Source organism: Castor canadensis, chromosome 1, assembly GCF_047511655.1.
Source record: "Castor canadensis chromosome 1, mCasCan1.hap1v2, whole genome shotgun sequence".
Lineage (NCBI taxonomy): Eukaryota > Metazoa > Chordata > Mammalia > Rodentia > Castoridae > Castor > Castor canadensis.
This window is the reverse complement of record NC_133386.1, coordinates 56,135,477-56,162,316: the sequence shown is the minus strand read 5'-3', so window position 1 is coordinate 56,162,316 and position 26,840 is coordinate 56,135,477. Positions and strand designations below refer to the sequence as shown.

Sequence of the window (26,840 nt, the reverse complement as noted above, 5' to 3'; positions counted from 1 at the left end):
ACACAAACTTGCTCTTCTTGTCCGGCTTTTAAAAAGGAAGGCAGCCAAAAAGGCAAGCCCAGTTATTTGAGTTGAAAAGGCTGTTAAAATTTAAAAACCAAGTGTCCCTCTAGTTCTCAGCCTGGCTTTGAGACGTGGGAGGGCTTCAAAGCCACAGTGCCCCTCTTTTAGGCTCAGGCCTACAGTTGGTCCCCAAATGTTTACCAGCATGAAGATGCCTAACTTACAGGAAGTGGGAAATGGGTGTGGGGGGTGGGGAGAAGAGGGTGGGGGGTGTTCTCTTGATGTGGTTAGCCTGTCATTGACCTTGTTTGGGTATAGCAGGAGTTGAATTCGAAAATGAAAACACGTTTCATCTTGAGCATATTTAATCCCATTTTTTACTTTCCTTAGGAAAAAAAAAAATGTTTCCCATAGTAGAGTCGGATCTCCAGATTTGGTACACAGCTTGCCTTCATGCTGCAATAGTTCTTTCCCCCCATACAGTCATTTGGCTGCCTACCTCACAATTCCCAAACCACCCAAGGACTGGAAGGAAAAAAAAAAAACAAACTGGCCCAGTAGCAGAAACTGAATTCACATGGGCTTGGTGAGCCGTTGTGATGGTGCCATCAAAGGGAATAGATCAGGGCTTCTGAGAACAGAGCTTTTTGGATCCTTTACTATGTGCTGCATTGTGAACACTCTTAATGCAAGAAATGCTGAGAGACGCTGATTAATAAAGATAACTGATGAGGGTTTTTTGGGTGTTCTAACAGTGGGGGAATAATATCATGACTAAAAATGCACCAAGTTATTACTTAAGAACACATTTTGAGACTGTTCAGATTCCAGACAGTGGCAGCCTCTGAGAGTTCTCTCTGCAGGGGACAGTGCCAACAACCCAACTTTAGTCAGCATTGCTAGATTAAGGCTGCTCAGGCCTTCTGGAAGGGCTGAGTGAAGTTCACAAGGCAATCTCTTTTCTTCCTCCATAGTATTTTTGTGCTGGACAATACCTAAAGATTACAATATGAACATGGCCTTTTCTGTTACGGAGCCTGCTTCTTTCCCTGTCTTCTTCCTTCTTCCTTTGTGTGTGTGTGTGTGTTCTTCATTTTAATGATATTACCCATCCTTGACCACTATAAGCATAGTCAAAAGTTGGCCTGAACTTTGTTGGTTTGCTTTTCCCTTTCACATTGACACAAGAAGAAGACATTTGAAGGATGTTATATTCCAACACTTTGTCTCAAAATCTACTTTCCGTAAGTTCCACCCATGGCCTTGTCCAGCTCAGCTGGAACACCTGGAACTAATTTTAGGGTTGCCTGGCTAAGCCCCACACTGGTATTTGATGTTTGCGTCCTCCTAGACTCAAGCCCATTTCACCACCTCTGAAGGTGAGCGCAGGCTGATATTAATTAACAGTGAGTTGATTCACTGGCATCTTCCAGTCATTAAAGAAAATATTTGGCTGAAAATAGCCCCCTTCGCACCTCACCTTGAATATCAGCCTTTTTTCCCCATCCCCTGACTCCATGATGGTTGACTCCCTGGCTTTTGCATGGTATGTGTGGCCCGTGTACGGAGTTTGATTCTGAAAGGGAAGTGAAATATTTGTTGACTGATGTGCCAGGGAGGCCAGCCTTCAGTATGACTACATTGTTTTTCTGTCCATTGTGGCGCTGACTCAGCATCAGTTAATAAACCCTCTCGAGAGGGCTGGATTTCTCTGGTTTAATTATCATCTCTGAGCATTCAGAGAGCTCTTAGGAATTGTTCATTCAGTTTTATACCCCTAGCACATCAGCTAGCTAAGTGACCTGTTTCCTCTTGGTGCTAGCGTCCCCTCTGGCACAACATGCAATAACAGGTGGACCAGCAGTGAAAAGGGTGTATGTGCCACTTATGTCCCCTAGTGGGAATGTAATTGCTGTGTATTACAGAGATCATAGAAGGGCTTTATCAAACCATTACCATTTTCTGACATATAATCTTTTACTTCCCACCCTCCCCTCTAAAATATTCTAGAAAAGTTTCCTGAAAGAAACTCTGTACGATTGAGTTGGGCTTTTGTTTTTCCTTGTTTCATTTCTTCCTGTAAACAAATACTCAAATGTCCTCTTCACTGTATGACTAAGTTGGTATCATTAGGTTGGGACTGGGTGTGTGGATGTGGAGGTGTGTGTGTGGATGTGGGTGGGTGTGTATGCACATGTATTTTTGAAATGCTAGAAAAGACATTGCAGTCTCAGGTCGAAGGGGAGAGGATTTTTTTTTTTTAACTACCTATGATGAGGCTGGCAGGAAAAGTGGAAGTCTTGTGTTTCAGGGTCTGAACAGTAGTTGTATTGCTCCGGCTCTAAATGGACCCTTTGCGTCATTGTTTGTCTGAATTAGAGGATTCCTTGCTGAAGGCACAAGACCATTGAAGGAAGTAAAGCATCTGGTTTGTTTTGTAATGAGAAGCAGGAATGCAAGGTCCACGCTCTTAATAATAAACAAACAGGACATTGTATGCCATCATCACAGGATGTCCTTCCTTCACCAGAGGACTGACTGGGGCTAGAGGAAAAGGCAGCCAGGCTCAGAACAAGTCCGGCTAATTACTGCCTCCAACAGCTCTTCACTTGTAGTGATCAATATTCCCCGTAACCGTGGACCCATGAATGCTCTACATTTTACTCACACGCCGCTCACAAGTGTGCCTGTGGGTTTCGGGAGAAGAAGAAAGGAACAAAACACTTGATCTGTAGGTTTATAACTTTTTCCTATTTTCTCATTTACCAAATAGTTTAAAGAGGGAAGTTAGTTCCACATTTGAATGTATTTAGTTAGCAAGGAGAAATGGAGTCTTACGAGTTGGGGGAACGGGAGTGGGGTGGGGGGAACACTTGCATATTTCATAGGCAGTCACTTCAGGGCTAGGTAGCTACCTTGTATCACATTAGATGCAAAAACAATTGTCCTTCCGTAGTAAGTTTTGTGTATCCTGTAACTGCGGGTTGGAGCGGAGGAGCCACACGCTGTTTGGGTTAATGTTAGGTTCCCTTCATCTAAGGAGTGTGCGCCCCCTCATTGGCTCACGACAGGAAGCAGGGCGACCGGGAATATTTAGAATACAAAGCAGCGCAAGTAAACGTGGAGCGCTAGTGCCTTCAAAGGGAAGTCGGAAGATTCCAAGTAAATGTTGAAATTCATCTAGATGCGAAGAGAGGAAGCTTGCCGCTCTGTCTCGCAATCCAGGGGGGAAAGCCCTGCGCTCGTTCGCTCGCTCGCTCGCTCGCTCGCCCTCTCACTCGCTAGCTCTTCGGCTCGCGCGGCGCGGCCGAGCCCAGGTATGGCCACGCCCCCACTCCATGCAGCTGGTGGGAGTGATTCAGACGAGTGGCTGGCTAATCTGCAGCAGGGAGGGGAAAGAGCGGCGGGTCTGGTTAACACAGACAGCGCCGCCGTGACACTCACTCGGCCCTGCAGTGTCGCGGAGAGGCAGGAGCAGCGCGCAGCACCTGTCCGCGCGGAGCCGGAGCCGGAGCCGGAGCGGGAGCGGGAGCCGGAGCGGAGCCCGCGCGGGCGGCAGGGGGACCCGAGGCGCGCGCGCCAGCCACTGGGCCCGGCCCGCCGGGGCGCGGGGACAATGCGGACTGGGTAGACATGAGCCAGCGCGAGCTCAGATGTTGGATCTTTGCTGGGAAAAACGTGTGGGTACGACCTTGGTAAGGAACTTGATCTTATTTTTTTATTTTGAAAGTGACCTGAAAACTTTCTTCTTATTCTCGCTCTTTTTAAAATATATATGTGTGTGTGTGTATATATATATATATATATATATATATATATATATGACAAGAAACGCTTCTGCGTTCCTGCACTTAGCACTGTCAAATATTTAGAAGACTTTTTCCTTATGAATCATTAACCCTTTCAGTTCTAGACATAATTGCCAATTGAAATTTCAGTAGTGGCTCCTGCCCACCCACGGCAATCACAGTAACTATTCTGGGCTGACTTAGGTTTTCAGTTTTATTTTATTTCAAACATTTATTTGGCATCATGACTCCACATGTAGGAACTCAATAAAAAAAAAAGCTAGTTTAAGTCGTCACGGAAGCAGAGACAGCTTCGCATCTAACTTTAAAAAAAAAAAAAAAGAGCATCCTATCCTACTTGGGGAAGAAGTGGAAGAATGTAAAACCACCGTGAAGGATTCCCAGGGTTATGTTTACATTTGAACGAGCGCCCTTCTTCCATGGAAGTGATACCCTCATCCCTCATCTTTATCAAACACGTCTATGTGGGTCGACATTGCAGAAGTTGTTGGCCTTTTTTTCTCCTTGGAAAGCCGTTTTTCTGAGTGTGAGGGTAGTTTTTTGGGGGGAATATCCTTACCCATCTACAAATGGAAAGAGGGCTTGTCCTCGGATTTCTTCTGAATTTGTTATAACTTTAGTTACAGTAAACTGTAGCACATAAGTGACTTCTGGGAATCTGTACACTTTCAGATTTAAATGGAAAGTGCTATTTGTAGCCGAGGGCTCTAAAGGAATTCTCTTCAGGGAATTCTATCGAATACTTCTATGTTTTGTTCTTGCCTTTTCAATTTGGCTGGAGATGCCCACAAATCCAAAGGAACTGCAGGGTGTTTTCCCTTTCCCCATTTCTCCTCCTCTTTTCCTGTGGTCCAAAGGAGCCGGGAAGGCTGCAGCCCAGTGATGCTGGCAGGATGCAGCCTGGGTCTCCCATGCCAGAGGATGAAAGCGCAGTGCTCAGGGGCTGGGGGGCGGGGGGGCAGTTGTTTTGAAAGTGGCCTGGCTTGGGAGCTGGTGGGAAAGTTCAGTCTTCCCCATTTGGGAAAGGCAGGCTGGGTTCCGCTCCTGCACCACACACGCTTTCCATTTTTAGCTTCATTCAGAGGCAGACAGACCTCCTTCCTCTTCCTCTCCTTGTTTGTGACACTTTTCTGAGGCAGCTTTTCCACAGCGCTGAGGGTCTGGCGGCCATGACCCCAGGCATTCTGGGACACAGGACGCAGCGCCCACATTTTTCTGCTGTGAGAGGTAAAGCCAGGGATTGTTCAAAGGTAGCTCTTTTTCCCAGTGAAGTTGCCACGTTCTTCTTTTTCTTCTTCTTTCTCTTTTTCAACTAAGAAGAGCATTTTTAAAACCTTGCTTTATACGGCTCTTCTTGGCTCTTACTCAACTGTACCAGGCACTCTGCATCTGCTTTTCAAGTCTTCAGACAACTGTATTAGTCATCGCTCTCTCAGAGGGAGCCCCAGGATCGCCAGGACAATGGGGTTTAAAGACCTTCCCCTTCTCTTCCAGGCTGCCCCCAAGTGTAGCTCCAGCGCTGTGAAGTTTCAAGGGTTGGCAGAGGGGACCGGGGAAACCATGAAAATGGACATGGAGGATGCGGATATGACTCTGTGGACAGAAGCTGAGTTTGAGGAGAAGTGTACCTACATTGTGAATGACCACCCCTGGGATTCTGGTGCCGATGGAGGGACTTCCATTCAGGCAGAGGCATCCTTACCAAGGAATCTGCTTTTCAAATATGCCACCAACAGCAAAGAGGTAAGCCTCCTGGTTGATCGCTGAACCAGATGAGCACCTGGTGCCCAGTCTCCCTCCTCACTCCAAGCTGGGTAGATCTCTGGGAATTCTAAGAATCTCTTTAAGTATCAGCAAATAAATACCAGCCAAAAAGTGATCTCCTCATTCCCTTCTTTCCTGGCTTTCTCTTTCCCTAAGTCAGTCCTCATTTCCTTAAGCCTCCAACTGTTCCATACTAATTAGTAAACAGTTAAATCTTTTGGCAAATTGACATGTCTTGGAAAAGCCAACTCCCAGCAGCTGGTGGGCAACATTGCCAGCAAACTGTGGGGATAACTCTGTACCCATTGACCCCACAGTGTATAGTGTCTTTTTAGGGAGGAAACTTTTTCTTAGAAAAAAATTTTTTTCTCGTTTCTTTTGTCTCCCTTTGGTCATTAGATGGCTTTATTCTTTTTAACGAGCCAGCTTTTATTAGCTGGGTTTCTAAAATTATTCTCCAAACCTTGACGTGTTCATGAACTACAGTGATGGCATAAACTGAGAAGAGGGTCACGTAAAAGTGTCCTCTGTCCCTGATGACTTCACTAACCACTGTGTATCTGCCGCAGCTCCTTTGCTCTGGCTGGGCTGGCAGACCCATTCCTTACTGGCCTCTGAAGTGGGTACGCTCTTTGTTGTTTCAAAGAGGCTGAAAACCTAAACTGGGAATGAACCACTGGATTTGTGTTTACCCTTTCATATAACAATTACAGCTAGGCGTGAGGTTGAGCTGTGAAATAACTTGCAGAACCGCCTCTTGTTTTGGGAATTTGACTGCTGCTGTCACTGATGAGCTGCTGGGCTGAGGAGAAGGAATCTGCCCCAGCAGACTTAGCACCAGTACCATTATCTCAGCTCTGTCAGTCCTGTTACTGCCCTCGAAAACAGTGAAAAGGGGTCATGTGCCTTGAGAATCCAGGATTTGCTGCTGGGACTATTCATTACAGCCATGTCAAATCACTTTCCCCCTTCCCTAAGGAACAGTATTTGAAGGAATCCGGCAGCCTGTTTGGGAAACACTTTGTCTCTTTCCTGTTTGTGTGTCTGAGTTCAATGTTTTTGGTAAGGGGGAGACACAGCTGTCTAAAATTAAATAGAGTAATTCTGTTTGGAATTTCATGAAAGCTCAACTTTTGTTTTTTCTTTTTTTCCTGCTGAGAGAGTAGTGGCAGATTTTATGAAAAGCAAAATTTAAATTGTAGTTGTACATAAATGTTACCAAAAAAAAGTGTAACCCCAGAGGTCGGCCCTAATTATACCTCTTCCTGAAAGTAATGCTCTTCTCAACAGAAAGTCTCTTAATATGTGGCCCTTGGAATCAATGTAGCATTTGTTTGGATCTTTTAAGGTTTGACTGTGGCTTTAAAAGGTGTAGTGTTTTTTCTCATATCAGTTCCAGTTCTAAATACTGGTCTGTTCCTAAGGTTCATTTGTGTCATGTCCTCTCCAGTCCATTTGGAACAAGAATCAAGATCTCTATTCTGTGGGTCATCTTTGCCATTTTATCCTACAGTGTTCTTATTCTCTCATTTTTTGTCATTCTACTGAAAATCGTGACTGAGTCAAGTTATGCTCTTAGATCATTTAGTCCAAGGTTCAGAGAGATAGTCACTTACCCAAAGGCTATAGTTAAAGCCAGACGAGGGACTGGGAGCAAAGTTCTTCTGACTTCTCCAACAGGCACTTCTAGATTATGCTACACTGGCCCCTCTTGGTGTCACTGTGGTTTTATTTATCGTCTGAAGAACGGCTCCTTTATGAAGCTTGCTTGGTTTTTTTGTTTGTTTTTTTGTTTTCCTCTGAATGTATAGCTCCTTGTTTCAAGATGTTAAGCAACCAAAAAAACAGACAGTACCCGAGTTTTCTAAAGGAGATCCTTTAAAACACATATCAGAGGCCAGGATTCCCTCACCTTGTTTCCCCACATTTTACTTCACTAAAACACTTGACCAGGGCTTAGTACCTCTTTACTCCCTAATCACGAAAGCAACCAGGAAACAATTTGAACGTCATAGTGCCTTAAGCTGACTCCAGGACTTGTACCTGTTTTTCTGTGTCTCTCTCCCTTCCGTTTTGAACTTTGGGAAGGGATAGCTCCCTTGGGGTGGTGAAAGAAGATGGTGAAATTGAGCCATGGAGGGTGTGAGATCTGCAAACCAGTTCCAGGACCAAAGCATTGGGGATGATATAATATTTATATCATCATTTTCAATTAGTTCTTTAAGTGCCACAAGCCATGGAAATAGGGAAAAAGCTTTCCTACATATAGTTTTTATCTGACTGATTTATCTTGCCCTTCTTATAACGTTTTCATTAAAATAGCAGAAGATGTTACATTATGTACTGTCGTGCTGACATACGGTGGAATTTTTTTTTAACAAGATCATTTTTCATTATGAATTTGTGCTATGTGTCAGCACCTTTTTTTTCCCTTGATTTAAAAACAAAACATAGAAACCCTATTTCTGATCTCGACCTTCATTTTAAAATTTGACTTAGAATCATTCTACACCTTTAATGGGTTATTCCTACTTCCTATTTCCAAAACTAAAACCAAATATAGACATCCTACTCAAAACTTTTAAAGCTTTTTAAGCTAATGAGTTACTCTTTTGTGGGGATTTTCCCCCTCATTCTCCTGAAATAATCTTCTGTGAATACTTGACTACAAAGAATTTTAGAAGTAGTAGTTAGTCTACACAAGTTTCTGCCCTCCACTGAGGATGCTTGTCCCCAAGGGGCATTGTGGCTTCTCTGTGAATCTGACCTCCTGAAGTCCTGTGCTGATAAACATCAAGACAGATCATAGGGACTCACTTGGTGTCCATTCTAATCCATTCTAAGTCCATTATTAACTCAAGCCATCTATAAAAGTATCTCACCATAACATGCAATTCTGTCGTCAAACTCTGATTTGGGAGATGTACCAAGGCAATACCTTGTTTCCTTTAATATAAAGATAAGGAGGAAGGAGGAAACCTTCCAAAAACATCTCTGCTCCTTTCACTCCTTTTCAAAACAGGGTGCATTGTAGATTGAATGGTCCTTAGAGTAAACATAGAATTTTAATTGTGTTGTTTTTGTAGGGTAGGATTTGCTAGAGATGACTAGCAATTAAAATGATCTTACTGTAATTTGATGTGAGGATGCTCAGACCACACTGAGACCTGAATGATATTTGTGCTTAAAATCTGCTCTGTGTGTGTTTGCTTTTAAAACAAACCAGCCAACCAACCTATAGTGTTCCTATTATCAGCACCCCCATCAGCCCAACCTGAGCTATAAAATCTTCATTTTGTAAAACTGAAAAGAAGCCCTGGTTTTTGTCCGGAAGCTGCAAGTAGAATATGTTCTATAGCTGAGGCCACTGACAGAGACAGATGTGCCCAGGTGGCAGAGGGGTCTGCCTAGTACATAAAGCATGCGGGAAAGGCTTCTGTGAGGGTGGACGAGGCATGGACGTGTGGAAGCCAGTGTGCTGTCATTGATAGGTTTATAGAAGGCGCACGGCGGCCTGTCCCTAGCAGTAATTCTTTAGGACCCTGGTCAGTTCCAGTGAAGCTGAAGTTTCCTTCCTGAGTTAAGGTGAACACACTCTCAATTAGTCTTTTTAGCACTTTGAAAATACACATCAGGTTTCCCTGTAGCATTTGCTCATAGACTGCTATAAATGGTGGCTCAGGGAGAAGGGGTTGGCTCAGATACACATCTGGATCTTTTAGGACCAGAGGGAGAACTAGGATTTGGATTTTTATTTCCCATTAAGAACAACCCTGGTTCCTTATCTCTCTCCAGAGTTACCTGGACAAGCATCATAATCTTAAGAGTTGAAGCCTTTATACTGTCTTTGAATAATATGTCAGACATGGATTTGAGATGATGTTTATTGTCAGTTATTAGAGTGCTGGACTTGGAGTGGGGATAAGTGGATCTTTGTTTGGTTTGGTTTGGTTTTTTTTTTTTTTTTTTCAGTTTGTTTCAGGAGTTTTGAGACAGGTTTTGCTATATTGCCCAGGCTGGCCCTGAACTTATGATCCTCTTGCCTCCTAAGTGCTGGGATTACAAGTGTGTAACACCATACCCGGTGATATAGGTGGTTTATAAGCTACAGGAGTTCTTCCCACCTAAAATTCCTATGATTTTGTGTCTCTATTTATCTTTAGTGTTAGTTTATGTGTACTCTATAGCTCTATGTATGTTAAAAATTGAAATATTAAATATTAAGGTCTGTCTTACTTATAATGATAACCTACTATTGAAGCTCTTTTGTCTAAGGCTTGAGGACTGTCATAGACCTCTCTCCTACCTCCAGAGTGCTGCGTTTTGTTTGTTTGTTTGTTTTGAGACAGGGTCTCATTGTGTTGCCCAGGCTGGCCTGGAACTCACCAGCCTCCTGCCTCAGCCTCCGTAGCAGCTGGGATTTTTTTAGCAGCTGGGATTTTTAGGCCATGCCGCGGACCATGGCTCCCCTCCTCTTTTTAATTATCCTCTTGTCTCGCCTATTGAATTTCATAATATGTGGCAAGTTCCACCAATTCTGTTTTACATCTTCCCCAGTGACTAGTTCATAGCTGTGCTTAGCAGGTTTTAAATGCTTCCCCCCACATTCCTTTGTCAAAAGAACACAATTCTAGTTGACTGCTTTTGGGCCACAAGGAAAAGTGTAAGATTGATAACTGAAAACAAAGAGGTGTGTTCTGTAGAAGAGTGACAATTGGGAAGAAAAACTGTGACCTTAAAGTAGAGCTAGCTCCTTGTTGATAATCAAAGCTCTGACTCCCAAGACACTATCTGCAAGAGACTATAATTTACAACAGAGTTGAAGAACCAGTCGAGTACCTTTCTTAAAATTACTGCCTTAAAGTGGATGTGTTGAAAATATCAGCTGCTAATTATTGGCTCGACAACAAATGGCATTATTTGTTTTTCCTGTTTGTCATTTTACTATTATGGAATAATCACTCCAATGGGAATGTCTAATGATTTGTGTGTCATAGAAGTCAATTCCATGAGTTTTTCAAATTAATGAGTTTCAATAATATGTCCTAAATAATGAGCCTCTGAGTAAGCAATTTTCAGTATATATCTTTATCTGAACACTGCTCTAAGATGCTCCTGTCTCCACTGGCTACACTATTAACAAATACTAATACTAATAATGGTGTTCTTGAAACACCATTGTTTCTTGAACTGTTCTTTGAAACAGTTCACCATTATTACAATAGATGTAAATGAAGGCTGAGGAGGAAGGTGAAATGAACATCTGCTTTTTTCAGCTCTCTGCCAGAAATTGATAAAGGACCAAAAATAACGCTCTAGCTGGCCAACCTTGTTTCAGCTTGTGTTAGGTGTAGGAAATTTTCTTTTTTCTCTCTCTCTTTTTCCAGTCTTGAGTATGCTCCATTAACTTGTATATTGAATACTGAATTGCTTTAGAAAAAAATCATTTGCTGATAAGCAACTTACAAGAGAGAGCAATGTGTCAAACTGTGTAGGTGGGCTTATTCCATATTAGATAGAGGTTTAAATTCTTGATGAGGTTTGATGAGGTGCCAGTGTATATGGTAAACAAAATCTCAGATTCCACTGTAAATCATCTGAACATGCATTGATTCACATATTTGTACCTGCCATTTCAGATACAAAAATATACAGGAGCCCCAGAAACAATAAAACTGGAAAAACTATTACTTTTTTTTTTTTTTTTTTTTTTTTGGTAGTGCTGGGGTTTAAAACTCAGGGCCTTCCTTGTACTTGCTAGACAAGTGATCTGCCACTTAAGGCATGATTCCAGCCGTGGAAATAAATAATAATCTTTTGCCCCACCCTTAGTCCATTTCAGTAAGGTATTTAGTAAGTAATTTCTAGGCTGTTTGGAACCAAAAGAAAATAAAAATGGGAAGGTGAGAGAATAAAACCAAAACAAAACTAACTGCAAAATGTTGTAAAGGGCTGCTCACTCGGTTCTTTAGAATAGTGATAAATTGCTTCCTGATTCGTGGTTGATGATTTTTCTTTTTTTAATCCCCCACAAAAGAAATTTGCGATTAAGGAGGAACTGGCATAGTTAACACATTTCTTTAGTGAAGCCCTGCCCTACAAAGTCAAAATGCATACCTTCAGTCTGGGAAGGTCATTCCCACAGATCTTGGAACCCACAGCTCAGTCAGTGTAGATTCCTTTCAAAGGAGGATTTTGACCACTATTGAGTAGATGTTAGAGAAGAACAAAGTTACTTGAAAGATTTTTCTTCTATTAAAGAGAACTTGCAAGCTATGAGGGGTGAAGAAAAAAAAAAAAAAAAACCTCATCTGGAATGAAAAAAATATATAATGTGTTTGGTTTCTGGTTCCTTTGGCCTTTGTGGAACAACCAAAGAGCATTATTTTGGTTTCTGAGGTTAAAACTGTTTTATTCCTCTTGAGTACACTGTGTTTATGGTTTAAGGGAGAATAAGAAATAGGAAATTAGGATCAGGGCTGAAATGTCTGATCTTGACCATCTAATTCTGCAGTGTCTCATTCTGTAATAGAATGGTTATCTTCTATGATCTTCTAGTATGAAAAGTAAATAAGTAAAGAACCTTCAGCCACTGGGGAATCATCACATATAGTATTTAATGCTTTGAGTATTTGCTTATGATCTTACACCTTAAAAGATTGTCTTCCTTTGGGGAAGCTTGGGGGCCTCCTAATGTCTCCTTTCTAGTGTTGATTGTATTATCACTTGACAGTTCAATTTATCAAAATAACAAGATTGGTTAAGGCTTCACAGTTAAAAGTAATTATTTCACAGTTAAAAGTAATTATTTTGTTTGTTTTCTCCCTTTAGGTTATTGGAGTAGTAAGTAAAGAATACATACCAAAGGGAACACGATTTGGACCCCTAATAGGTGAAATCTACACCAATGATACAGTTCCCAAGAATGCCAACAGGAAATACTTTTGGCGGGTAAGTAAGGAAAAATTTTCAGGTCCTTAAGTCTTAGGGGAAAAAAATGGAGCTAGAAGAGCAAACAGGGTTGCTTCCTTTTCAGCCTGTGCTGAGAAACCCTTGGGGCTCACCCCGCCCCCCAACTTGCAAGTATGCAGGGTCCGGCCACATGGAAACAGGAATGGTGAGCAAGTGCAATGAAACTGCTTAAATGTTCGGCCTGGAAATACAGGCTGTAGATGGTTAGTGATGGAGATATGAACTATATGAATCTTGATTTTTGCAACTCATTAGGGCTTTGTGATGAAAGGAAACAGTTTACTGCTTGCTTGAAGCAAGTAGGTTCATTTGCATTTCTCTGCAAGGAAGTAGTAATGAGTCACCAGCCTTAGATTTCACCCCTTCTTGATTTCTTGCTGAGTTAATTTTAATTGAATGGAAGAGTTACCATAAATGAATTATCTTAAAGGGATATGTCACTAAGTATAGATGGGTGGAAGACAGCCAGGAGAACAGAGATGGATCACAGAACTAACCCAACCTGCCCCATAAAGCTATGGAAGTTACTCCTACAGCTTAAGGAAAATGCTCACCTTATGTGAGATAATAAGCTTTGTACTAACATCCTTTCAAAAGGTCTGGCCTATACCATCTCCTTTGCAACATCAGGGTTAGAAAGGATCCCAGAGGTGAGCTAATGAGATAGAATTCTTGATGAAGAGGCTTAATAAGGAATGCACAGAGAAAAACCATATCCCTCTTTCCATGATGTCCCTAGGATATTCAGTTTCCTCAATTAGAAAACAAAGAAATGCTGGACTGGGTTATGGCCCAAATTATAGAGATCCTGCCTTGCAAGCACAAGGCCCTGAGTTCAAGCCCCAGTATTGCCATAAAGCAAGAAAGAAAATGAAGAGATGCTTACTTAAATTTAGAAAGCAGTTTTTTTACATACTTACATAAAATGTACATCTGAATTCTTTAGAGAAATAGCTACATGGTAATAACCATGCTTTTGCTGGTATTTTTGCCTAAGAAAAACTTAGAATCTTTTTGACAAGTATCATAAAAGACTTCTATTAGGGAATTACTCAGAAGCTATTCCTAAGAGATTTTCTTTTTTAGTCCAGGAAGTTTTGTGTTCCCAGAAATTTATTTTGCTATTTCCCAAGTGAAACAGTTGTAGATTCACTAAGGATTGTGTGCTCTCAACTTTTATTTAATAATTATTTGTGCTTAAAAGATATTCAGTACATGACTTAAAATGGGAAAATGAATGCATTTTTTTTTTCCCTTTTTGGCCAATAAATTCTTCTCAGACATGAGCCAGAGAGGTGTATTAATCTTGGAGTCAGAAGGCCTGAATTACACAGATTACACAGTGAGGTATTGATACTTGGTCATTTTGGAAAGAAAAAAAAAAAAAAAAAAAAAAGGCCAGAAACACCTCAGAATGGTCCCTCACTGTTCCAGGTCCCTGTTTCATTTAAAAATTCACTAAAAATAACTGAAAGGCCTTCCTTGGAGACTTTATGTGAACTGATCTCTCTCATGCAAAGGCTATGATAGGAGCTAACTGCTCACATGTTGCTAAAAGCCTTCTGATTTTGCTGGCAGAAATATGGACATCTGTTGTGAGGAAAGAAAAAGTTTCATGCAAATTTCACAGTCCAAGAGATGTTCAAGTTGAGAAACGAGTGACATTTCTTGTAACTGTACTATGAGTCAGCACGTTTTTAATCTTCTTGATAATAGATGGAAATGCAGTGAGGTGACAGGCAGCAGTGTTCATTTTACGTGCGCACTGTTTTCTTTTCATGTGGGGGTGTGTGTGTGACTTCATGGCACCAGCAGTTCTGTTTTTAAATGAGGATACAGTAAACTGTAGCCCGTGGAAAGCTGACTGGAATCAATGTACCCAAAGCTGTAGAAAGCAGTTTCCGCCACAGTGAAGAGTCAAGAGTGATGGAACCCCATGTTCCTGGAAGTTTGCACATCAGAGTAAACAAACTTGAAAACCCCTCTTGATAGCCCAATTCACCCAGCCTTGTTCCATTTTCTCTTAACAAAACACACCGCAAAAGCTCTCACAAGCTGCTTTGATGAAGCCACACGTATTTCCCCTTCACAATTTACAGGAAGTTACTCTTAAAAGAAAGTGATTCTGGTGTTTACTGCTTGTGTTAAAGGGACAGAGTTCCTTTTTATTTCTGATAACGTTTGAGTGCAATGCAGAAACGATTCATAGGCTAGTGTAGTGTGTGACTGAGAATAAAGCCAGTGACCTGCTGTCCTGTTAGAACAAATCTGTGCTGCAAACAAGTGTCCTACCCCTTGGAGACTCAAGTTGCAGATGACCAGGTATTGGCGCTGGATATATAAGGCAAGATCTTAAGCCTGACAAAAAAGGAGTAGCTCTCAAAAGGAAGGCGAGAAAGAAACTTTCTGTGGGAAGGATAAGGAGTGGTCTTAGCACATAGCTTCAGTCAGAGTGTATCTTTTCAATTTTTCCTTTCCTTTGCTCTGCCTTGTTTACCGAGTACCCTGAGTGCATCTGTTCACCAGAGGTACTTTGAGGACGAACTCTGAATTCTTTAGGCATTGCCTTTGAAGGAACCACACACTATCTTCCTGTTCTTTTTCCAAAAACCCAAGCCTGTGGCGCTGCATGTGGTTTTGTGGCCCAACTCCTCACAGATAAGGGGGATCCCTCTTCCCTCCTTTGGCTGGGAAGAGAGCAAGGCTGAACATGTTTACCAAGAGGAAAAGTGACTTCTCCGTACACTGTCGAGCTCTGGCCTCTGTCCCAGTGCTCACTTTGTTATGGCAGGTGAAGTTCACCTTTGCCCCACCCAGCCTTTCCACAAAAAGGCAGGGTTCCAAGTATTCATCTGAACAAGTGTTACTTTAGGACTCGGAGGGTTGGGGGTGGAGGATGTTTGCATAGTCTGAGCCTCGGGCGGGGGTGTAGGAAACGGCGGGTACAGAGGCCATAGAAAAAGCTGAGACTCAGTTTGACGCAGCTGAGAAGCTTGCTCTTCTACCCAGTGACTCAAAGCACTAAAAGTCAGCACAGTCGGAACTTAAGTTAGTGTCGCCCTTTTGCCTCTCAGTGCTGTAGCAAAAGTAGATCTCTGTGGCGGTTTCATCAGTTCGAGACCGCTCCTTAAATGAAATTTTGTGTTTCATTCTTCTGTTATCCCCCCCACCCCCCCCCCACACACACACACATGAAAAGACGATAAAACTGGAATGGAAAGGGTAACTGACAAAGTGGGCCTTCCCTGCTTCCGCCCTCATTTCTGCTGATTCAAGACAACTCTTGCCAACCTGATCGATTCTTTTTCTAGCTAGGCGATGGGGAGCAGGAGTCACACATGGTACTCACCTGGGTTGACTCTGAGGGGTGCTGGGGAGGCTGGCTTCCTTTTACACCATGTCTGTCTTCTCTTTGGGACAGATCTATTCCAGAGGGGAACTCCACCACTTCATAGATGGCTTTAATGAGGACAAAAGCAACTGGATGCGCTACGTGAATCCAGCGCACTCTGCCCGGGAGCAAAGCCTGGCTGCGTGTCAGAACGGGATGAACATTTACTTCTACACCATTAAGCCCATTCCTGCCAACCAGGAACTTCTTGTGTGGTATTGTCGGGACTTTGCAGAGAGGCTTCACTACCCTTATCCTGGAGAGCTCACCATGAATCTCAGTAAGTGGATTACAGAACACACTTTTCAAAATGTAGTAATGTCAGTTCTGCCCCTGTGAGCTAATAATATGCTGTTTAATTATATAGCTTCATCCTCTGTTGGACTTAAGTAGTTGGCTTAGACTAGGGACTAGGAAGAGGGGAGGAAATTTTTAGTCCTCATTCCTTATTATGACAGTTGATCATCTGAAGAAAATTCAGAGCTTCTTTTGAGTGCTGGATTCAGAAAGTGACAGTGTGAAACACATCCCCAATTCTAACCTATGCAAAGAAGGATGGATGGTTGGTGCTTAGGAGGGATGGAGCCAGACACACTGTGGGGGTAACGTGTCAGTGCTGAAAGCTTGCACTGAAATATTGTGGAGTTGCACATTTGAGTATAAAGTCACGGTTTGATGTGGAACATTGTAATACTGTTTCTAGAAAAACTCAGTCATGATTTTTCAAATATTATTCTAAGTGGAATAACCCTAAAGAGGTCTGTCATATCTTAGCTTCCTTCCTTATAGTAAAGCTAATTAATCTGATCTCCTAATCAGTATTACCGTAACCACCTATCACTTTATCTTAACAAATTCTCGGTTCCTTAGGTTTATAAGCTTTTACTTTCTTTACTTGGTTAAAATTGCTGTCATGACCTCTTTCTGCAAAGGGCTCCTTTGTTTTAGTCATTCTCTAGTGATCTCTATGAGCAATTTAAGAATTAATTTAAGATTCTAAGCTCTATTGTAAGTATGGTTGGATGTTCTTGGTTAGACTGCTAAATCTTTTTTTTTTTTTATTCATTTATTCACATGTGCATACATTGTTTGGGTCATTTCCCTCCCCTGCCCCCCTCCTCCACCCTTTCCCCCCTTCCCCTCAGACTGCTAAATCTTTTAGCAGTTTTAAAAATGAGCTTTTTGTTCAAAAATTAAAACTAAATGCTGAAATTTTGGTAACTTTTTGTTTTAGTATTATTTCAAACATTTCAAGAAAAACATAAAGAATTCTTAGTTCCCCTTTTCTGGGACTTACTAATTGTCCATTTGCCTTCTCATTGACTTTATCTGAAGACTAAATTATTTTAGTTCATATTCCCATCTTTGAGATGTTTGGAATAAACATTAAGTTTAACATAAATTGGATTTTTCACTTCCACTTAAGGATTAATTAACAAACCAATTATTTATCCTGGGCATAACAATCCAGTGTCTGGCTACCAGTGTTCATCTCACCCAGTTCAGTTTGCTTGATTTCCTTTAGATCTCTAAACCTCATTTGCAGCTCTCTGAAAATCTGGGGCTATAAAAGCTTCTGGATCTCCCCTGTAGGAGGTCAGCTCCTAGGATTTGTGACCATGGTCCTTAGCACACCCACAGTACACCCTTGAGCGTCAGAGAAAGATCTTGGGGTTTTTGACAGCAAACTGGCTGCCAACGGGAACGTAATGATTATCAATCCTCCTGACAAAAGGTGGCAACTCCTCTCCCAGTTCTCTCTCCTCAGTGCTTCTGGAGGCTCTCCTGGTATATCCCCAGGGGGAGAGCACCCCAGGAGCCATTCTGTGGTCTTGGCGTCTGTATGTGCCCAGTCCTGTGCTTAAGGCCTGGTGGTAAAAGACACAGGGGTATATTTGAGTTTTCATGGAATGTACCCTCTACCAGCCACTTCTCTGTGAGAGCCTCCTTATACATGTGGTTTTGGAGAAAGTCCTTGAATTTTGTTTTGTTTTATTTTTATTAATAGTATTCCACTGGCTGACCCCTGCTCCTGTGACTTTTTTCACATTTCCCTGTCCTGTGCCAATCAAAGAAAGGTTTTAAAGGTCTGGCATTTTTATTCACCAATGAAAGGTTTTATACTGTATTTTAAGATTCCAGTATTTATTCCTTATGTTCAGCAGCAACTTTCATGTACACCGTGAAATGACATCTTAGTCCTTTCAGTTGACCCCTTTGATGATGCAGAATTTTTCTAAATGGCAGGTTGGCATTTTCAGGTACCATGTTGTTTTCCAGTATTCCTAGTAAGAATGAGATTTAACAGTAACCAGTCCCAGCACACAACTCCTGCTGCCCATTGTGAAACCAGTTGTCTTAGGTGTGGCAACTGGTGATTGAGACTGCTCAGGAAAATTTCCACTGTTTCATCAGGCCTAATAGGTAGATTGTGTGTCCACAGTGAGTTGTATTGGGTTTCCATGCTCAAAGCACAGTGGAGGTCTGGGAGGGCATCTGTGTGAGGGTTCCATGGAGGGCATGACTGAGGAGATGTGATGGAGAACAAACTGAAAAAAATAAAAGGAAGTGGCCAAAAATCACAAAGTGTCATTAAGGGGTGAGGGGAACCATTGAGTCAAGCCCCTAACCCCTCTCAATTCTTTTTTTCTTTGCTATCTAACTAACCCATCTAGAAAACAGTTGACCAAATTATAGACTTCTAAATGTTAATCTGCTTTCTCAGTTTCAGTTGAAAACAGACTTTGTTTTGCCTACTGCAGAACTTCTAGGTTCTTTCTTGTAGTCTTGGGGTTCTTATTATAGATCGAAAATGTGAGTCGGCATAATTAAGCCATTCAGAGCCTTCAGAAGCAGTTCGCTCTTGAAATGACTCCGTCCGCCTACAGCCATGTAAGATTTAAGAACAAAAACAGATCTTGATTTTCTTTTTCATGTTAACTCAAGCTGCCATTGAGTGGGAGAGCCAGAAATGACACGAGCTCCCCTGATTACTCAGCTGCTGAAAGACGATTTTTAAAAAATGTATCTTCATAAAGACTCCATAATTTCCACCTAAAAAACATTTTTGAGAGGCTAACATTCCACTGTGGATAGTCTTTTAGATAAGGTTTACATCGACTTTGCTGAAGCCATCAGAGAGAGAAAACATTAATTGTGGATTTTCTGTATACCAGGCACTTGTGCTAATAAGTATTTTACATAGAAAATTAAAAGTTTTACTTTTCTGTTTCTTGGCCTCAACCATTGTCAGCTTTATTTTCAGTTCAATAATTGAATTAAATTAAGGTGCTTAAAAAGAACTTGGGACTAAATATGGGGGCATATTTAGTACTGTGAATGGACTTCCAACTTTTATGCTTGAAGCCATAATTTGTTGTACTTTAGAACCATGGAAGTATTGAAGTCAATGAAAAAAATCGTGAAACTTAGATAAATAAAAACTGGCACAAGGTTGTGAGGGTGACATTACTGTATTTTTATTTTATTAAGGTGGCTTTTTTTTTTTTCTCCTTTTTTATAGTCTGAGGATGCCTCTAAGGTCTTCTTTTTTTCCTCCATAAAATTCCTTCCCTGGGCTGGAGATGCCTTCCCTATCACTTTTCCAGCTTACTTGTCTTTTTCTTACTTTACCATTTCTGCTTTAAAAAACAAAAGTGACAATTTGAACTTCCTGCCTGCTGGGCCTCACTGAAAGACTGATATTGGCCTGATAAGAGGATATTTATTTTAGTTTAGTGACTTTAGATATCACCCTCCCTCAACAAGCTCTCCATCACTGCCCCCTGATCAGCATCTTCCCCGATAGGATAGTGTAGTTCCGTGTTTATTCTGGGGCTTCTGGCTAGCCCCAGAGTAACTGATAACAGCCATAGGAGATAACATTCTCCCCGGGCTCTCAAACTGGAATCGAATCCCTCCAGCCTGTCATCCTGGAGAATGGATTTGAAGGGTTTAATTCTAGAGTTCCACAGAGTTCATAGGTAGACCTATCAGGTAGCAAGTCTGGAGTTCTTCCTCAGTTAAATCAAGCAGGGACATTGTATAAGACAATGAAGGACATTTATGTGATGGCCTCAGCATGATCCCAAACCTGCCACATCTTTTATGATCAATGCCAAGTGCCCGGCTTCCACTCAGCATTTCCACTTCACAGGGTGATGGCCTCAGTGTGCTCCTGGGGCAAGTGTGCTGGCTTGAGTGTCCCCAGGAATCAAAGCTCATCGGATGTGTTTCCTTTGTTGCCAGAGAAGGCTGAGCCGGGGCTTTGTGGTTTTTCCCTGCTATGACTGGTCCTGCTCTCTTGGCTGGTGTTTCCCTTAAGGCTTCATTTGTTCTTTGGGATGGGGCTGGCCAAGGATGGAGAGCCTAGAACTGTCCTCATTGCCCCTGTCCCTAAGTAGTCTGTTTACTGAGGAATCTGTGCTGTCCTCAGGTATGAACGCTTTCCTCTTAGTTGCCTCTGTTGTCTTTGGTGCACAAGTAATTGAACTGGCCTGGGAAGTACCTGTTGTGGTTTGGCAGGGGTGACTGTCACGCCTCATGATTCCAGGAGACAGCACTGTTGGTAGCCTGGTTAGACCAGAACCTTGATGAAATGCTTGTGCTGTCAGCCAGTGTCACATAAGGGGTGGCATCCATGTCCTTACTCTATTTGGCATAGGCAATCTGAGCAGGGCTTTATCAAGTTCATATTAAACAAGAATTGAGTTGAGAATTTGATGACTATTTCTTACTTGAAATGAGTCTTAATCTTTCACATCTAGTTTGCAGGGTGTGCTGATTTCCTTTAGGTAACCTAAACTGTGAACATCAGAATGACTTTTATTAACCTGAAACAACCCCCCTCCCCAGTATTTTTCCACCCCACTTTAATGAACATCTCAGTCTAGCTTGAACAGCACTTTTCTATCTTAAAGCTTGTACTAATGGAAACCACACCATCCAAGGGTGCTATTGTTCTGTCGATGCTGCCATTGTCCCCATTTTGCTGAGGAGGAAATAGAGCGGCCCTTGTGAGTGGGTGGCCCAGAGCCCTCTAGGGTGAGAGGTGTCTGTCGATTGTCGCCAGCTGGTGCTCAGGCTTTCACAAGGAAGGAACGGCTTTCAAGATTTCACTGCAGTTCTCCATAGCCCTTTGAGTAATTGCTCTCTTTTCTTTACTTCAGCACAAACACACGGCAACCCAAAGCAACCAAGTACTGAGAGAAACGAACTTTGCCCAAAGAATGTCCCAAAGAGAGAGTACAGTGTGAAAGAAATCCTAAAATTGGACTCCAACCCCTCGAAAGGGAAGGACTTCTACCATTCGGACATGTCACCCTTGACTTCAGAAAAGGACATGAATGACTTCAGAAAAACCAGGAGCGCCGACATCCCCTTGTACCCCAAAGTAGTCTACCCCATCCGGGCCCCTCTGCCGGAAGACTTTTTGAAAGCTCCCCTGGCCTATGGGATGGAGAGACCAACTTACATCACTCACTCCCCACTCCCATCCTCCACAACTCCAAGCCCCTCAGCAGGAAGCAGCCCCGAGCAGAGCCTCAAGAGCTGCAGCCCTCACAGCAGCCCAGGCAACACGGTGTCCCCCCTAGCTTCGGGCCCTCAAGAGCATCTGGACTCCTACACCTACCTGAATGCGCCCTATGGCACCGAAGGCCTGGGCTCCTACCCGGGATACAGCCCCGCCCCCCACCTCCCGCCAGCTTTCATCCCCTCTTACAATGCTCACTACCCCAAGTTCCTCTTGCCCCCGTATGGCATGAATTGCAATGGCCTGAGCGCCGTGAGCCACATCAATAGCATCAACAACTTTGGCTTGTTCCCCAGGTTTTACCCCGTGTACAGCAACCTCCTCGGCGGGGGCAACCTGCCTCACTCCATGCTCAGCCCAGCCTCTCTCCCGAGTTCGCTGCCCTCAGATGGAGCCCGGAGGCTGCTTCCCCCTGAGCATCCCAGAGAGGTGCTTGTCCCAGCTCCCCACAGTGCCTTTTCCCTCACCGGGGCCGCCGCCAGCATGAAGGACAAGATGTGCAGCCCCACCAGTGGGTCTCCAACGGCGGGAACGGCAGCCACGTCAGAACACGTGGGTCAACCCAAAGCTACCTCAGCAGTGATGGCAGCCCCCAGCAGTGACGAAGCCATGAATCTCATTAAAAACAAGAGGAACATGACGGGCTACAAGACACTTCCCTACCCACTGAAGAAGCAGAATGGCAAGATCAAATACGAGTGCAACGTCTGTGCCAAGACGTTTGGCCAGCTCTCGAACCTGAAGGTAGGCCTCCAGACAGGTGCGAGGGGCTGCTGGCGTCTGCCTACAAGTGCAGGCTCTTGTTCTCGCTCGGCTGCCTGGCCATAGGTTGTAAGTTACATTTTCAGCAGGCCTGCGCCTGGGCTGGGCCTAGGCTGGGCCTAGGCTGGGCCTGGTCCGGGCCTGGTGCATGTGGGTTCTACTTTGCTTTTGCCACTTCAAACTCTGTGGCTTCAAACACATTGTGTCCTTCTCCTGAGTTTTTCCTGAATAATAAAAATGGGGGCTTCAGGCTAGGGTAGCACTCTGCTAGCCTGTGATTTTTGTTCTTGTAGCTCAAGCAAAACTGAGCATTCTGAAAACACTGGGGCTCTGTTTTGTTTTGAAGGCTTTGTCTTGATGCCTTTCTAAAGAAAACATCTGAGTCTTTGAGCCAGGACTATTAGGTGTTAAGGCCTCCAGCCATCTTGACAGCACTAACACATGTGGCTTCTTCCCAGGTCCACCTGAGAGTGCACAGTGGAGAACGGCCTTTCAAGTGCCAGACTTGCAACAAGGGCTTTACTCAGCTCGCCCACCTGCAGAAACACTACCTGGTACACACGGGAGAAAAGCCACATGAATGCCAGGTGGGCAGTGCTTTCTGGGGAGAACTTTTGACCTTTGTAGAAAATGTCTGGAGTTGCCCTCCCATGTCACACGAGCCCCATAGTTTAAACCCACACAAGAATCCCGCCTTGCCACTGGTCGTTGGGACTGTGGAGCTCCCCCTTGCTGTCTATAACAGCTGACAGGCTGCAGTAATGACACAGCCAGCTTCCAGTGGGAGGGAAATAGCAGTGGATACCTTGTGTGCAAGGTACCCCTATCCCCACACCCCCCGCCTGCTTAATTCCGCACCATGGAAGGCTTCACACCTCCCAAGTTGTTGCTAGGTGTTGGCCTGTCAGCTTGCCCTTCCCATTGGCACCTCTTAATCTTCTCTGGTCTTCCCTGTCTCCCTCCTGGGTCCTCTGTCACCCCCCACACTCCAGGTCTGTCACAAGCGATTTAGCAGCACCAGCAATCTCAAGACCCACTTGCGACTCCACTCGGGAGAGAAACCTTACCAGTGCAAGGTGTGCCCTGCCAAATTCACCCAGTTTGTGCACCTGAAGTTGCACAAGCGACTTCACACCCGGGAGCGGCCCCACAAGTGTGCCCAGTGCCACAAGAGCTACATCCACCTCTGCAGCCTCAAGGTCCACCTGAAGGGGAACTGCCCTATGGCCCCCGCCACTGGGCTGCCCGTGGAGGACCTGACCCGAATCAATGAAGAAATTGAGAAGTTTGACATCAGTGATAATGCTGACCGGCTTGAGGACATGGAGGACAACATCGATGTGACCTCTGTGGTGGAAAAGGAAATTCTGGCCGTGGTCAGAAAAGAGAAAGAAGAAACGGGCCTGAAAGTGGCTTTGCAAAGAAACATGGGGAATGGACTTCTCTCCTCAGGGTGTGGCCTCTATGAGTCATCAGACCTGTCCCTTGTCAAGTTGCCTCACAGCAACCCACTACCTCTGGTACCTGTAAAGGTCAAACAAGAAACAGTCGAACCAATGGATCCTTAAGATTTTCAGAAAACAAGTATTTTGTTTCATTTCTTAAGTTATGACTTGGCGAGTCAGGGTGCCTGTAGCAAATTACTCGTGGGTGATTCCAGACCTGCAAAGCTCTCCTGACAGCTGGTGGTTTCTCTCACGTCTCTGGAATTAAAGGACTCCAAAGTTACTGAAATCTCAGGGCATAAATGAGACAAAGACTCTTTCCCAATATATATATCTCTCTCTCGCTATATATATATGTATACATATTATATATACTTATTTACACCTATGTCTATATATTTGAACCCGTGTATTTTGAATATTTGTGTGGATATGTTTGCATAGCCTTCCCATACTAAGACTATTATTGCCTAGCCATAATTATTTTTTCAATGATAATTCTTCATAATTTATTATACAGTTTATCATTCAAAAAGCAATAATTAAAAAAAGTTTACAATGACTGGAAAGATTCTTTGTAATTTGAGTACATATGTTGTATTTTTGTCTTGTGGCCATTCTTTGTAGATAAATTTCTGCACATCTGTTTAAGTACGTAAAATTTAGTAGCCAAATACATGATGTCAGTCAACCTCTATACTGTTGGTTTGAAATGAGGTTTTGGTATTGCCAAAGTTAGATGTCTGGTGTGTTAATTCATGGGATCGAATCATTTGAACAGCATTGTATAACTTTGAGGGTATGTGTGCAGAATTACCCAGTTATAACTTGAATAGAAAGAACAGGAAAAGGAATTTCCCATGTTTCTGTTGATAGTTCTATTTTTTTTTTTTAATGGCCACAATTTTACCAAAAAGGTGACAGGAATGCTTTGCCAACCTGTTCCCAAAAACAGTTGGGTCCTCCCACCATCAGAGACATAGGGCCATTCAGACCGGGCACGTGATTTTTGCATCCCAATGTATTACTGAAAATGTGAAGAAGACAAAATGCCATGTGTAAAACCACTGAGAAATTGTTCCAAAGCACAGGTGGTTTTGTATGTGTGAGGTTTGGGGGCTTGAGTCTGGGTATTGTTTTGTCGTTGGTTTGTTTTGGTTTTTTTTTTTTAATGTCAAAAAATTGCACAAAGGTAGTGCTTCATCGGGAAGGATTTGAAGTAGATAGGCTCAGGCCACACTAAAATATAATCAAAAGACAAACAGAGAAACGGGTATTGTGGTCATCTTAGGTAAAAGCGGGTAAGAACATTCCAGTCCCCAGCACATCAATTGTATTTTTTCTGTAAAACTCAAGATTTCCTCAGTATTTGTGTTTTTTTTTTTTTTGCATTTTATGGTTAATTTAATTGAAGATGAAAGGGCATTGCAAAGTTGTTCAACAACGAATACCTCATTGAGTGTATCCAGGAGTGCAGGAAGTGGTGTCTTATCTCATGATTTGCTACTCTGGAGGAGAAGCGGAGTAAGCGGGCTCCAGAAAGATAGATTGTTTCACTCTATCTTTTCCTCTGCTAAACCCAAAGATTACCTGTTGGCATTCGAGGTGTAGCAAAGAATGATGTATATTTATAAGTCTATTTATACCACTATGCCATGTGTATATATAATATATTTATAACCACTTAAATTGTGAGCCACCCCATGTAAAAGAACCTACTTTTCCTAAGGGCAAAGAAGATCTTTTTCTGAGACTTGACATAAACGTCGAGGGTGCTTGGGCACCCCTCGCCTATTACAAGAGACCATAAAGGCTCGATGCAGAGGAGAGGACCACATAGCAACCGGGGAGAAAGAGATCCATCAGTCTGGTTTTTAGAGATCATCTGAGATGGCTGTGTTTTTGTTTTGCCGCCTGATTATGTGGTCACAGTCAAGTCACAGAAATCAAAATCTCATTATTCTTTCACCACTACACTCTCTTCTTTTCACTCCTTCCTAAATACTGTCGCGTTACTATTCATCCTATTTTCTGTGTTCAACATTTGTTCACATCAACTAATACCAACTTGCAAAGAGAAAAACAAACTTCAAATAATCCAGGGAAATCCACGGGCCTTACTGATCTGTTCCTATAACTGGCAAGACTGACTTCTTTTTTTGCAGTGCTGGGGATCAAACCTAGAGCCTAGCACATCCTGGCAAGCTCTCTGCCACAGAGCTACACCCCTATCTCAAGACTGACCATTTTTGATGTTTCAGTGTTTGACAGATACAGTCCTTAATTGTAGGTAAACCAAAGCATCACTCAGACCTTGACACCAAATACTTTTTATTCTCAGTGAGCACATGTGTTCTTGTTTTCCTTTTATGTATTCTTGTATTTGAGGATTTTTATAAAGACTTCTTGCTTCTCTTACCATCTTTCTTTTCTTAGGCCTCTTACATGTGAAATGTTGAGCCCACAATTAAGAGTGGTTTTATTTTTTTCCTCTACTCAAAGTTTAAACTGACCAAAGTTACTGGCTTTTTACTTTGCTAGAACAAGACTATCTTATGTTTACGTACTGGTTTACATTGTTATTTATGTGCAAATTGTCAAAATGTAAATTAAATATAAATGTTCATGCTTTACCAATGCTTGTCTAGTGTTTTGAGTGAAGGGCCAGTATGGGACATTTTATCCAGTCCATGTGTGAGTGTGGCCCCAGACCACATTTTGAATAGGACACAATTTGCCTCTCCCCTTTCATCCCACGCCCCCATCCCCACCCCACCCCTTTCCCAGTAGCACCAGTCATGACGCTTATCTCCCCCACCTCCCTCGGGCACCATACCAGAGACCCTGCTGTGTCTCTCATAATCCTCAACAGCATACGGTTTTTCTGTGTAATTATTAGCTATAAAAGTACTCTCTAAGAAAGGTATTTCAAGCCTTAACCAGTAAGGGGGAAGATTTGTTAGCTCTTGTTGGACTTTTATTTTTAATTTGTGGATAGACATGGGGTGGTGAGGAGATGATAAGTGCTTGAATCAGTTTCAAAAATGCTTTGTTCCTGTGTGTGTGTGTGTGTGTGTGTGTGTGCACGCCAGCCCAGCCTACTCGTGGGTGAAGGGCCCTGGGAAGCTGAACTCAAGACACCTGTTGGTGACATCAAGATT

General features: G+C 42.9%; 1 protein-coding gene across 5 annotated transcripts; it reads left to right on the top strand.

Moving 5' to 3' along the window:
* Window positions 1–3,527: 3,527 nt before the first annotated feature.
* Window positions 3,528–26,312, top strand: Prdm1 (PR/SET domain 1). Of its 5 annotated transcripts, XM_020186855.2 has the most exons (9): window positions 3,528–3,698; window positions 4,162–4,170; window positions 5,135–5,184; window positions 5,302–5,555; window positions 12,408–12,527; window positions 15,970–16,219; window positions 21,108–22,216; window positions 22,693–22,821; window positions 23,227–26,312. In XM_020186855.2, the coding sequence occupies exons 1-9, from the start codon at window positions 3,637–3,639 to the stop codon at window positions 23,800–23,802; spliced, it is 2,559 nt and encodes an 852-aa protein (XP_020042444.1). In that variant the 5' UTR covers window positions 3,528–3,636; the 3' UTR covers window positions 23,803–26,312. The 5 variants fall into 5 exon arrangements, with proteins under 5 accessions (XP_020042444.1, XP_020042443.1, XP_073933772.1 ...); XM_020186854.2 differs by lacking the exons at window positions 4,162–4,170; window positions 5,135–5,184 and having other exon boundaries at window positions 5,307–5,555; XM_074077683.1 differs by lacking the exons at window positions 3,528–3,698; window positions 4,162–4,170; window positions 5,135–5,184 and adding an exon at window positions 4,784–5,062 and having other exon boundaries at window positions 5,307–5,555.
* The last annotated feature ends 528 nt before the right edge of the window (window positions 26,313–26,840 follow it).